Genomic DNA, 13612 nt, shown 5'->3' with positions numbered 1-13612 from the left:
CCCCCTAAAAAGAAGAAAGCATCAGCGAGGATTTTTGTCGGTTTTTTTTTTTTGTTTTGTTTTTAATGCACAGAAAAGAGCAAAAAGAAGTTCAGAGAAAGATGCAGACAAAACAAGACAGCTTTGGGGTTAACATGTTGAATGTATACATATACTTTTGAAAAAAACTACGATCATTTTTTTCTCTTTTTGTGTGGAAATGTTAGTTTGTTGTTATGTCTCTAATTCAGTATACAAGAACTTTTGAAAATCGTTTAACTATAAAAAAGAATAATTGAGTAGATAATTTCTTAAGCATTAGAAATATTTTGAGTGATTAGACCATGTGTTTATATTCCAGATTTTTAGTAGGACTTTGTTAGAAGACCATTTACTCAGAGTTATTTTTATTAAGTATTGTGCTTTAAAAGTACACATATGGATATATAAAGGGTGGAGAGATGGTTTGCTAGTTGAGATATTTCAGTTCTTACCCTAACCAAGAACTTAAACCCTTAGAAGTTGGCAAGAATAAAAAGATGCTTAGTTCTTACAGTTGTTTTATTGTAGATAGTATTTTATAGTCTTCTTTTAAAAATGTGATTATGCAGAAGTTCATAAAACATAATCATAATTTTGGTTTGGGGGGTTAGATTGTTTCATATATAGTTATTTCATATATAGTTCATATATAGTTTCTCCTTTTTCATATATAGTTCATATTTCATATATAGTTCATATATCTATTTCATATGTAGTTATTTCATTATTTTCAGAGAGTAAGCACTGGTATTCTTAAAGCATTTGGCAATTCCACTGAAAAATTAGATGAAGAACTTAAAAAGAAAATTAAAGGTAATGTCTGATTTCTGGAACACAAATACAAAGTAAAATCCTTTTTTATTTTTTTAGATACTGGGTTGCTAGCATATTTTTGTTTCTTTGAGGATGTTTTCTATATGGAACCTTTGATGCTTGCACCTTACTGTCAGTCAGTGAAGCAGTACAAATATGGACATACCAGAAAAGGAAATTATGGTGTGCTCTAGTTCTATAATAATGTGTATTAGGGAAGTTAAATGTGCGGCCATCTCCATTTTGCCTGTTTGACAGTATTTAAAGCATTAGAAATTGCTTTAACATTGATTTTTCACCTTTTGATGATGCCCTTTGGGGCTAGGCCAGTAAAACAGGTAATTGGCATAGTCCTTCCTTAGACACATCTCTGTTACATAGATGACCAGGTTGATAAATATTTAGTGTCTGGAGAAAATGGTTCTGACTTGGTTTAACTTCCAATGAGGATAATATAGTAAAAAGGAGGAAAGGAGAAAATGGCTTTTGGCTTATATTTGGTAGTATTTTTTTATAAAAAGGAGTACCTTCCTCAAAGGCTCAGCTCACATGCTGTGTATCCTGCAAGAAGCCTTTGCTGTTGATTGTGCTCCCTGATTCATGATTGTTTTGTATGTCCTCTGGATATATTTTATATTTATTTTTCAGTGTATATGCTGCCCACTTCAGAATGATGTAAGCTTCTTGAGGACAGGAATGCTTTCCTTTTTGTCTTTGTATCCCAAGAGTCTTAACACAGTGCCAGATACAATGTAGGAGCTTGTTCAGTTGAATTGGAGGAAGTGTATATATTCCCATTGGATATTTTTTAAAACCATGTTGTAATTAGGTAAAGTTAGTAAACCAAATCTGCTACCCGCAAATATCAGAATTTCTCATGTAATTCTTCTCTAGTAGCATAGATCCATAGAATTTTAGTGGTACCAGGGATCCTAGAAATAATGTTCCCCTCCCCTATTTTTTAGATGAAGTAACTGAGGCCCACTGGTAGATGGTAGAAGAACAGCGATTAGAGAACATTTTTCCTGACCTCTAGTTCTTCTGTTGATTGCACCAAATTTCTACTTGAAGCTGATGTTGTATTGCTCACTAAATATTATATAATATTGAGTTTATGTTCCTAGAACAACTTTAGCTGGGTTAAGGGTAGAACTGCTTTGAAAGTTTGTTGATTAGGAGACCTTAAATTTTATATAATTTATAAGGGTTAATCAGTGTGCTATCTAGTTTGTTTTTTTTTTCACCTGCTTTGTCTGTTTATTTTATAGTTATTTTCTTAAATCCTTTTTTGTAGAGCATGAAAAAAAAAAGTCAATACCAAGCTTTGTGGATCGAATATTTGGTGGAGAACTAACTAGTACAATCATGTGTGAAGAATGCAAAACTGTAAGTAGATTGTTGGATTATGACTAGATTTATTCATTATATAAAAGATAAGTTTAAATTTCTACTTTATAAATAAGGTTATAACTTCCAAATTTAGTTATTATAATAATATATGTTCAGATGTATATGGTATTATATAAAGCTAGTTTTAAAAGTCCTTGGTCCTACCCTGAAGCACCTCCTAGTTACATGGTCATACTTCCTTCCATTAATTTATACTTGCAGCTTGGTGGTACAGTGAGGGCGATAATATAATGACATAATAACAATATTTTAATGAAACATATTTTAATTTTAATTAGTAATTAATCAGATATCGATAATATATTTTAAAATTATATTTCTACTTGATGTATTTTTGTTCTATGGAATTTGTTAACCTTACAGTACCACATCTAATTAGAACAAAATTTATTCAGAGCATTTTTAGTGTGTTCAGTCAGTGCAGGCATTCTGAGTAAAGTGAAATTTTGGGCTTGGAGTCAGGAAGGCCTGAATTCGAATTTTGCCTCAGACACTAATTAGCTGTGTGACCCTGGGCAAGTCATTTAACCTTTGTTTGCTTCAGTTTCCTCAACTGTAAAATGGTGATAATAACAGTTTGTCATTCTGAGAACCAAATGAGATAATTTGTAAATTGCTTATCACAGCACCTGGTACTTAGTAGTTAAATGCTCATTCCCTTCCCCTTCTCTTTTAAAATAAACAAAGCTTACTTCGTAATGCTTTAAGTAAAATCTTCTTTGCCTTTAAAAAGTGTTTTTGGTGTTTGGTTAAGGTCTCCTTGGTTCATGAATCTTTCCTTGATTTGTCTCTCCCTGTTTTAGATGATCAGGTAAGACTATTGAGTTTAATTTATGTAAAATTTTTACCATTAGATATAGGGAATAAAGACTTTAAAATATTTATTAAAGAAGCTTTTTATTATTAACTTGCTTTAAGATTGATAAATATTGTTTGCAAAGTCTCCTGAAAATAGTGAAAAGTATGAACTAAATTCTACTTAAGAAGACAATTATATTTGTAAGTCTTGAAAATTGTTAATTTCTTTTATTTAACTCTTATAATGGATTTACTGAAACTCCCTTAATAGTCTTATTATGTAGCATGTTATAACTTAAGTATTAGGAATAACTATTAGAACCGGCTTCTTTGTGCAAGGAGATAGAGAAGTCTATATATCTTCAATATATTGATTTTGTTCTTTTAGAGTAAATGTTAGATACAAAACTATCACAGTAGAAGAGAGATAGTCTTGATTTAGTCAATTCACAAATTAACTTAGAAACCATTTCCTCACAATCATGGGCACTAAAATCATGCTGACATTAACTCCTTTTTGAAACAGACTAACTTTTGAAACTATCATTTATCTATATAAAGAAGAAATTGCCATAACTGTAATGTTACATTTACTCCCACACAATACAACAGATTGCTTTACTTAGAAATTTTCTCAATTGCACAGCAAATCTAGTATATATGATATACTGGATTAATTCTTATATTACTTGTGTGTGTGTGTGTGTGTGTGTGTATGTGTGTGTGTATATATATATATATATATATAATTTTTTATTGCATGTCTGTAAAGCTCACAAATTCAACCTATTTTCTTATTTTTTTGCTTGAAAAAGTAATAATTTTTATCCTAATTTTAATATTTTAGGAAAATATCTATTATTAAATTATAGCGTAAAACATTTAGCCAAAGTTAAGTTCTTTGGAAAATAACATTACTAATTTTTAAAAAATTTATATTCTGTTTTAAGAATGGTAAGAAAAGCATAAATGATAAAAATATAAAAAAAACAAAGGAAGATGAAGATAAAGACAGTGAGGAAGAGAAAGATAACAATAGTTATATGAAAGAGAAGAATAACATTTCTTCTTATACAAGTAAGCACTTGCAGAAAAAAGCGAAGAAGCAAGCCAAAAAGCAAGCAAAGGTTAGTAATTATAAAGAATGCTCTTTTACCTTGTTATTTTATAATATGATGTTTGACTTGTAGTTAAGATAATTCTTTTTTTGCTAATTTCTGATTTTATGAGTAGATATTTCATTTATAAGAGAATTGGTTATATTTGAAATTTTGACTTATGTAACATTTTTAAACTGTTATTTCTGCCTGAAGTATTTTTTGTTCCATGTCATTTGTTAGCCTTACAGAAGCAATAATAACCTTCTTTCAGTTATAGCAAAATTTATCCAAAAGGCAATTACTCTTGACACATGCTACATTCACTTAAGTTTCTGTTACTTTGCTTTTGCTGGTGTATTAAAAAAAAGCACAGTAATGAGAGTCAGAAGACTTGGGTTTGAATCCCTCTTGGGACGCTTACTAAGTGTGGTCATAGACCACAGAGACTCAGTTTCTTCATTTGTAAAACAGGGCACTTATGATACCTATCTCACAGGGTTGTTCTGAGGAAACCTTTTTGCAAACTGGGACATACTACAGAAGTATGTTGCTGTTTTATTATTGGTGTTGTGGACATCTTAAACTCATTATGTCCAAAACAGAATTCATTATCTTTCACTGGAAACCCTCTCCACCCACCCCTACATTCCCTGTTACTGTAGAAGGCAACACCATCCTCCCAGTCCCTCAAACCCACAACTGGGAGTCATCCTGGATTCCTCACCATCTCTCAGACTCTCAAATCCAATCTGTTGCCAAGGCCTGTTGATTTCACCTTTGCAACATCTCTCAAATACATCCCCTTCTCTCCTCTGACACCACCACCACTCTGCAGTCTAGTGCAGACCTTCATCACCTCACCCCTTGCTATAGCTTGCTGGTGGGTCGGCCTGCCTCAGCTCTCTTTCCATCCATTTTCTCCTCCATTGAACCACTAAACTGATTTTTGTAAAGCTTAGATCCAGTTGTGTCACTTCCCTCCCTCAATAAATTCCAGTGGCTTCATACTGTCTCCAGGATCAAATACAAAATGCTGTTTGGCATTCAAAGCCCTTTATAACCTAGTCACCTCCTACTTTTCTAGTCTTTTTACACTTCCTTGCCAACATGTACTCTTTGACCTAGCAATGCTGACCCTCCTGGCTGTTCCGAGAACAAGATAGTCCATCTCTCAGCTTTAGACATTATTTCTGGCTCTTTCCCATTCCTAAAATGCTTTCCCTTCTCCACTCTTCTGGCTTAAGTCCCAATTAAAATCCCACCTTCTTCGGGAAGCCTTCTTCAACCCCTCTTAATTCGAGTGACTTCCCTCTGTTAATTATTTCCTATTTTTCCTGTGTATAGCTTGCTTTGTATATGTTTGTTTGATTGTTGGCTTCTTGAGGGCTGGGCTAACTTTTGCCTATTTTTGTAACCCCAGGGCTTAGCATAGTGCCTGGCACATAGTAGGCATTTAATAAATATTTATTGATTGATTGATTTAAACTCATTAGGATGTAAGCTTCCTGAGGGAAAGAATTTTGTTTTTTATATTCATGTCTCAGCACTTAGCATGATACTTGGCACCTGGTTCAGTACTTGCAAATGCTTTTCTATCTTTATCATCCTACCCATTTTTCAAAACCCAGCTCAACTAATTGTCAGTGACTACTCTAATCCACAGTGATTGATCCCTTCCCCAAATTCCTATTACACATATAGTATTTACTTTTTATTTCTTACTGTACATACCCTAGTGCCAAGCAGAATTTAGGCATTCAATGCCCACTTGTTGATTGACTGGTAGTCTTCTGGTCTAGGCAGCTCCAAATATGAAAGTATTGTTTAGAGTTGATAAACTCACCATTTTATGTTTTTTGCTTGTAAATAGGACTGAAGTTCTTGATGCTGATTCACCTCTACTAAAAATTTCTTTTCTTCTTTAATCAGCTTTACTTATTTTTGTCTTTTGTCAAACTATATGCTTTGTTTCACAGAACCAACGAAGGCAACAAAAAATTCAAGAAAAAAGTATTCAGTTAAATAATATCTGTACCACTGAGTATCCTGAAGAACATCAATATGTTAATAAAACTTTACCACAAGAAGAAATGGATGATGAATCCAACAGCTTTTCACAAGAGAAAGAAAAATCTGAAGAGTATTGCTTAAATCAAAAAGATATAAGAGACAAAGAGAATACTATAGAAGCTTTGCCAGAAAATCCAAATTGTACAGAAGAGGAAAATGTAAAAAATTCAAATGATGCAGGTGACACTCTGAGTGTTTCTTTTCCCGTTGAATGTGCTAGTAAGTTAAATGGTATATATCTCAAGAAAGAGAGTGATGAAGAAGAGGACCTTGCCAATGATTTTAAAAACCTTAAATTGGATGCACTTCTTCAGCCTGATGAAATAAATATAGAGATACTGAATGACACTTATCCTGCTGGGACAAAGATCTATGAAGTAGTAAATGAAGTTCCAGAAACTGCTTTTTGTACCCTAGCAAACAGGGAAGCTATGAATATTGATGAATGTTCAATCTATCATTGTTTATATCAGTTTACTAGTAATGAGAAACTTCAAGGTTCAAACAAACTACTTTGTGATGTTTGTACACAGAGGCAGCATAGTGGACCAAAGACAGATACTAAAGGTAATATTTTAAATACTTTAAAAGTAGTATTTTAAAATATATTCTTTTTAATTATGAATTTCCATAGTGAACAAAATTCTGAATTTCCAAAGTGAATGTAGTCTCACTGAAGTCTGGCTGCACCCAGAAAATGTATAACCTCTGGCCGTCCTTCTCCAGCACTGCCTATACCTTCACTCACACATCCTGACATACTGGGTCCTTATAAAGGGGCAGTTGGAATACTTCTGGTTTCCCCACTGCTACTTCTAATACTCTCCCTTTGCTGCTGTAACTTGGCAACCTCTCAGGGTCATTGTATTGAAATTTTCCTCTCCATTCAAGTTACAATGGCTGTTTTGTACTGATCCTTGGTCATTCTCTCTTTCTCAGCAAGTTCAACACCTTGTCTTTCCCTCCTTCTCAAAACCTGCTCTCATACTAATCGATTTCAACATCCATTTGAGTATCTCCTTAATCTCATGACCTAATTCTTCATTGCACCTCAACTATACACAGGAGTGGTCATATCCTGAATCTCACCATTACCCAGTGTTCTACTTTCTTAACCAAGAAGGTTTCCTTATGCTTCACATTTCCTAAACCTATTTTTTACCCTCATGATTTCCAATTCTCTAACCCCTTAGTTCATTTTCAGGCTTGTTACCCCTTTTCAGACTTCACTTTCATTTTTTCCAATATTAAACAACTAACTGCACAGGGTAGTCTACTCTTGAATCACTTGCCCCTTTATCCTATCTCCGCTTATCCCCTGCCAGCCCTGGATTATTCCTGCCATCTACCTCCTCTATTTTCATACACGTTCACATACTGAATGGAGCTGGAGGAAGTCACATAACCATTCTCCTGGGTACACTATAAATTCTTATTATCCAGCTTCAACTGGATCATACTTGAAGTATGGTATTCATTTTATTCCTTCCTAATTGATACCCAGTCTCACTCCCTACAGAAGATATATCAAACTTTTATTTAGGTCTTCTATGCCTCCTCCTCCCCACATTCTCTCAGTTGAGAGAACTTATTTAAAAAAATTCAAGCCATTTGCATGAACTCCCTTTTCTACCCCCTCATCTTAATATCTCTTGACACTTCCCATTTTCTTTTTGTAATAATGAGGTGGACTTCAACCTTGCCATGACCAGCTATTGCATGTGCCCTTGATCCCATCTCCTATCATCTTTTCCAGCAGTTTATCCACTCATCCCTCTTCACCTTTTCATATTTTCTATTTCTTCTATCTACTGGTTGCTTCTGTGCTACTTTCAAATGTGCAGAAGTCTCTCCCATCTTTGAAAAATTTTCACTAAACCTTTCTACTCTCCACTCCCTCAAATTATTCTCTGTGTGTGTGTGTGTGTGTGTGTGTGTGTATAGACAGACACACACATGTATATCCTCCCATTCCCAGCCAAACTCCTAGAAAAGGCTGTCTACGCCCAGTCCTCAAACCTTTGTAGTCTGGTTTCTGATGTCATCACTCAACTGAAAGTTGAACTCTTAAGTTCACCAGTGATCTCTTAATTACCAAATCTGATAGTCTTTTCTTAATCCTCATCCTTCTTGACAGGATTACCCTCTTTTGACACTGTGCTTCTAATTCTCTTCCTATTTGTCTTTTTCCTCAGTCTTTTGCTGGCTCATCATCTGTATTTCTTCTGTCACCTTACTTGGGTTTTCCCAAGATGCTGTCCTGGGCCCTCTTTTCCCTAGTCTCTTGCTGACTGTATCAGCTTTCATAGACTTATCAGTTCAAAGCAAATAACTCAGCTCCATATCCTAAACCCTGGTCTTTTTACTGAGTTTTAAGTTAGATATATCAGCTGTACCTATCACACTGGATGCCCAAGAGACATCTCAAACTCTGTGTCCAAAATAGAACTCATTATATTGCACCACTGCCCTCCATATCGACACTTTCCCAAACTCCTATTTCTGTCAAGGGCACCATCATTCCTCTAGTCTTCCAGGTTTATAGCTTCAGCAATATGCCCAACTTATATTTCTAATTATCTGCCAAATTTTACATTTTCTGTCTCCACAACAGCTCACACATCCAGCTTCCCCTAGATACATATACAGTCACCACCTTTGTTCAAATCCTCATCACTTATCTAGGTTATTGCACTGACCTCCTTAATTGGTCTCTTCCCCCTCCAGTCTGTCCTCCTTTGGCACACCTGCCAAAATGATTTTCCTTAAAGAGCAAGCACATCTGACTTTGTAATTTCCCTACTCGGTAAACTCCAGTGGTTCCCAGTTGCTTCAAGGATCAAATTTAAACTCCAGCGTGGTGTATATAGCCCTCACAAGCTGTCTTCAACCTGTCTGCCAAGCTTCTCCTCTGTAATCTAGCCAAGCAGGCCTTTTTATCTTTCAAAATGATACTCCATCTTACATTTATATTGCCTTGCTTTTGCACTGGCTCTCTCATATTCCTCAGATTTACTCCCTCCTTATCTCCATCTTATAGAATCCCACTTTTCCTTCAAGATGCAGTACAAGCACCACCTTAAACATGAAACCTTTCTCAGTCCTCCTAAATGCTGTTGCCCTCCCTTTCCTTAATACCTCTTATCTTGTCTTTGTTTTTCTTAGTATTGTGTGTATGCTCTTTAAATGTAAGCCCCTCTGGAGTAGGGAATTTCCTTTTGTGTTTGTATTCTTAGTGTCTTTAGAGAGTCCCTGCCACATTGTGGATTTGATTTTTCCCAGTATTTTTAAGGAGACTGGAAAATAGGTCTGAGTCAGGACTGCTGTGAGTCAATTGCACATGCCATTCAGTCTTTCCTTGTCCCCCTTCACATATGCCTAGAAAAAGCTGTTTTAGCAACACCTAAAATGGTTTTATGTAAATGTGAAAAGAAAGAAAATTGACTTTTCTTCAGTTGTTTGATGTGCCACAAAAAAAGTTACCTTCAAATTTGTTTTTTTTTTTTTGTCCTTAGGTGAAAAGAAGCATGTTTACACAAATGCCAAAAAGCAAATGCTGATTTCTCTGGCTCCTCCCATTCTAACTCTTCACTTAAAGAGATTTCAACAGGTATCAGTCAGTGTTTAATATTCTCTTTATCTTTTGTCAGTAAGTAGTCTCATCTCTAAAGAGTAAAATTTTTAGAGGCAAGCATGGTGGAGTGGGATTTTGAATTGGAAAGACCTGGATTCAGATCCTTCCTTCATATACTTGCTGTGTGACTGAGCAAGTCATTTAGCCCCTCTGTGCCTTGATTTCTTTAATTGTAAAGTAAGTAGGTTAGACCTGATATATTGTCTCAAAGGCCCCTTCTAGTTCTGATTCAGTGATAACTATACTTTTTTACAGCTTCCTGAAGTATTTAAGTCTTAACCTTGAAAGGAATCACCAATTAGCAAGAATTGGAAAAGTTTTCATTATAGGCAGGATATGAGTTTTACTGGAAAATGTGTGAAGTTGAGGGAGAAATCCAGAAAATATCCCTATTTTGTGTTGCTATAACATTAGTTTCATAAAGTTACTAGCTTTCACTTGCTCCAATCTAATTTTTAAGATAGTATTTTCTTCAGTGGTCTTTTGGACCTCCTTTTCCATTTGGCTAATTCTGCCTTTCAAAGCATTCTCCTCCTCATTGGCTTTTTGGAGCTCTTTTGCCATTTGAGTTAGTCAAATTTTTAAGGTGGTGTTTTCTTCAGTATTTTTTTCAATTTTTTGGAGGGGGGGGTCTCCTTTAGCAAGTCATTGACTTGTTTTTCATGGTTTTCTCACATCACTCTCATTTCTCTTCCCAATTTTTCCTCTGCTTCTCTAACTTGCTTTTCCAAATCCTTTTTGAGCTCTTCATGGCCTGAGACCAGTTCATGTTTTTCTTGGAGGCTTTTGATGTAGGCTCTTTGACTTTTGTTGACTTCTTGTGGCTGTATGTTTTGCTCTTCTTTGTCACCAAAGAAAGAATCCGAAGTCTGAGACTGAATCTGAGTCCATTTTTGCTGCCTGGCCATGTTCCCAGCCAACCTACTTGACCCTTTTTTTCAGCAGGGTATGACTGCTTGTAAAGAGTACTTTGTTTCAAGCTTGAGGGGTTGCACTGTTGTTTTCAGAGTTATTTCTGCACAGTCAGCTCTGCCACACCAGCACTCCTCCTTCCCCAAGAAGCGCCCACCTGGACCTGACTCAGATCTAAGCAGGCTCTGCACTCCTGCTCTGATTTGCCACTTAATTCCTCCCACTAGGTGGGCCTGGGGCCGGAAGTAGCTGCAGCTGTAGTTCTGTAGCTGCACCACCTTGGCTGATCCCCCACAGGGTGGTGGCCGAACTGTGAACTCCTTTCATGCTATCCCTGCAGCTTTTCCCGCTAACCTTCTCTGTTGTCTTTGGTGTTTGTGGGTTGAAAAGGCCAAGGTGTTTTTATTCCACATTCAGGCTGCTGCCAGTGTCCCATAGGAGTCTGGGTAGTTTTTTTCCCTGCCATTCTTAAGTCTTTGCCTTTTTAAGGATTAACTCAGAGTGGAAAGAAGTTGTGATTACTAAAGGCTTTTCACTTATAAATCACTGTTTTGTATGATCACATTAATGACACCATCATAGGGAGGTACTGGATCTGGACTAGAGGATTTTGGCTTAAATCCCAACCCTGTGACTTAACTACTTCTGTGATCCTTGGCCTGTGATGCTGTGATCTTTATTTTTAGAAAATCTTTGTATCTGAGCTCCTTCAGTTTCAGGGACCTTTTCCCTATGGGTTCTTCTCTTCCCTTAATTTCATGCTTGAGGAAGTCAATTAGGGTATAGACCTAGTAACACTCTAAGCTTGGGTTTGTAGGTAGGAGAGGGTTAAGGTTGGACAAGTACTTTTGTAGTTCTGAGTTATAAACTCCTATCCTAAACTTCTAAGGTAGTATAGTGGCACTGGACCTAGTTTCAGGAAAATTCAAGTTCAAATTCAGCTTCTTAGGCAAGCCACTTAAACTGAATTGCCTGTTTTCCCCAAATGTGAAGCTTACCGGGCTTTTGTGAGGATCAAATAAGAGAATGTATGTAAAAGCACTTTGTAAACTTTAAAGCCTAAATGCCATATTATTATTATTATTATTATTATTACTATTAGTCTGGGTCCTCTGTAGTTTACTTGAGCAAGCAAAGGTAAATAACCTCCCATTGAAGCTCTAGAATTATTTTGGATGTTCATGGCTAACTTTGAAAAACTGAAAGTTAGAATCATTTGGAAGAGATCTTAGAAATCATTCTAGTCAGTCCACCAGTAGATGAGGAAATATAAGCATAGGCCTAGAGAGCTAATAATGGCTTTGCTGGTTAATAGCGAAGGTGGGAGGGACCCCTTGGTCCAAACCAGACAGACACAAAACTAGTTCTTTTAAGAGTTTTACGTAGTTATGTATAACACTGAAATGTTTTAACTTCTAAACTAAATTCATTGTCCCTTTTTAGGCTGGTCTTAATCTTTGCAAAGTTAACAAGCACATAAAGTTTCCAGATGTGATAGATTTGGCTCCTTTTTGTACCATGAAGTGCAAGGTAAGTAAAAATGGTCCTTATATTTAAATTATAGCTTACAATATCAATTTTGTTCATATAAGGATGAAGTGTAGTTGTGGTTGGGGGATGGAAGGCTTTTTAAGTTAAACAATAAACCAAAAGTTAACCCTAAAGAAAAACTTTAAGTGCCAGAAGTCCTCCAATAATTTGGATAGAGCCTGTATAGTTATGGAAAAGGTTCTGGGCAGATCCTATATAATAATGGGAGGATTCCCACCTTGCTAAGATTACAAAGCTCTTTCAGGAGAACTTATCTGATTTTATTAATCATTTGAAAGGGCTATTTCTTTGATTAGTACTCTTAAGTCAGTCTTGACCAATTTTTAAATAACATTTACTCAAGGAGTAGTATGCTTTTCAGATTAATTATGTTTGTCCTAATCTCATTGATTTCCATTCTTACAGAACGTTGCTGAAGGAAACACAAAAGTGTTGTATTCTTTATACGGAGTTGTTGAACACAGTGGTACTATGAGGAGGGGGCATTATACTGCCTATGTGAAGACAAGAACTTCAAATAGTCATCTTTATAATCTTGTTCTTGATGGAACTAGTCCACAAGGTAAATATCTGGGAATATTTATTATTACTTTAAATAGGGGAAATACACCTGTATCTTAATTCTGTTTTAAATTTTGTTCTTGACAGAATTTGAAAATGAATCGGCGAAGGGGCAGTGGTTTCATATCAGTGATACACATGTACAAGCTGTGCCTGCAACTAAGGTTCTAAATTCACAAGCTTACCTCCTGTTTTATGAGAGAATTAATCTGAAAAATTAATCTGAAAAAGAATTCCACCCCACATTTTGTTTTTTAATGGAAAAAAGACTTCTAAATCTTGAATCATGTTCACATAAATTTGACTGTTCCAGAAAAGATCATGTGTCCTGGAATGCTGCAGGGAAAATGCTAAACAGAATCACAAGTGGCAAATGTCTTGTTTCTGTCTGTGATTGAGAGGAAAAATAAAGATACCATTTATTGGTTTAATAATTTTAAGACTTAGTTTACTGTGCTTAAATTTGGTTAGGAATAATTTCCTGTAAAATTTACATTAATTCATAAATGTGCTCCTCAGTGTGGTGACTGGACAAGGATTGATGAGGAGTCTTGTGAAGTGTCTCCTGGATTACCTAGCAATTTTTGTAGGTTTTTGGAACTGAGGCCATGATTAAAGAGAGACAGCCAAGGGTCTTCATCTATCTACTTCCCCTATCAAAATCAAAAGCTTGGGAGGCCTGACCTGGGAAAGGGGAAGAATTCCTTCAATCCTAGTCCTGTCCAGCAGGGGGAACCTCTTT

The 13612-nt window shown here is 35.7% G+C and overlaps 1 protein-coding gene across 1 annotated transcript in view; it reads left to right on the top strand.

Annotated features, from left to right (window-relative positions):
• USP16 (ubiquitin specific peptidase 16) overlaps positions 1–13310 on the top strand; it is a 43977-nt gene extending 30667 nt beyond the window's left edge. Inside the window, exons 10-18 of the mRNA XM_036744869.1 lie at positions 756–834; positions 2129–2220; positions 2999–3055; positions 3993–4169; positions 6119–6779; positions 9728–9822; positions 12202–12288; positions 12715–12871; positions 12958–13310. Coding sequence (XP_036600764.1) covers positions 756–834; positions 2129–2220; positions 2999–3055; positions 3993–4169; positions 6119–6779; positions 9728–9822; positions 12202–12288; positions 12715–12871; positions 12958–13091 — 1539 coding nt within the window. The 3' untranslated portion in view covers positions 13092–13310. The remainder of the gene's footprint in view (positions 1–755; positions 835–2128; positions 2221–2998; positions 3056–3992; positions 4170–6118; positions 6780–9727; positions 9823–12201; positions 12289–12714; positions 12872–12957) is intronic.
• The last annotated feature ends 302 nt before the right edge of the window (positions 13311–13612 follow it).

Source organism: Trichosurus vulpecula, chromosome 2 (genome assembly GCF_011100635.1).
Source record: "Trichosurus vulpecula isolate mTriVul1 chromosome 2, mTriVul1.pri, whole genome shotgun sequence".
NCBI lineage: Eukaryota > Metazoa > Chordata > Mammalia > Diprotodontia > Phalangeridae > Trichosurus > Trichosurus vulpecula.
The sequence above is the reverse complement of the archived record's forward strand: the minus strand, read 5'-3'. Positions and strand labels throughout refer to the sequence as shown.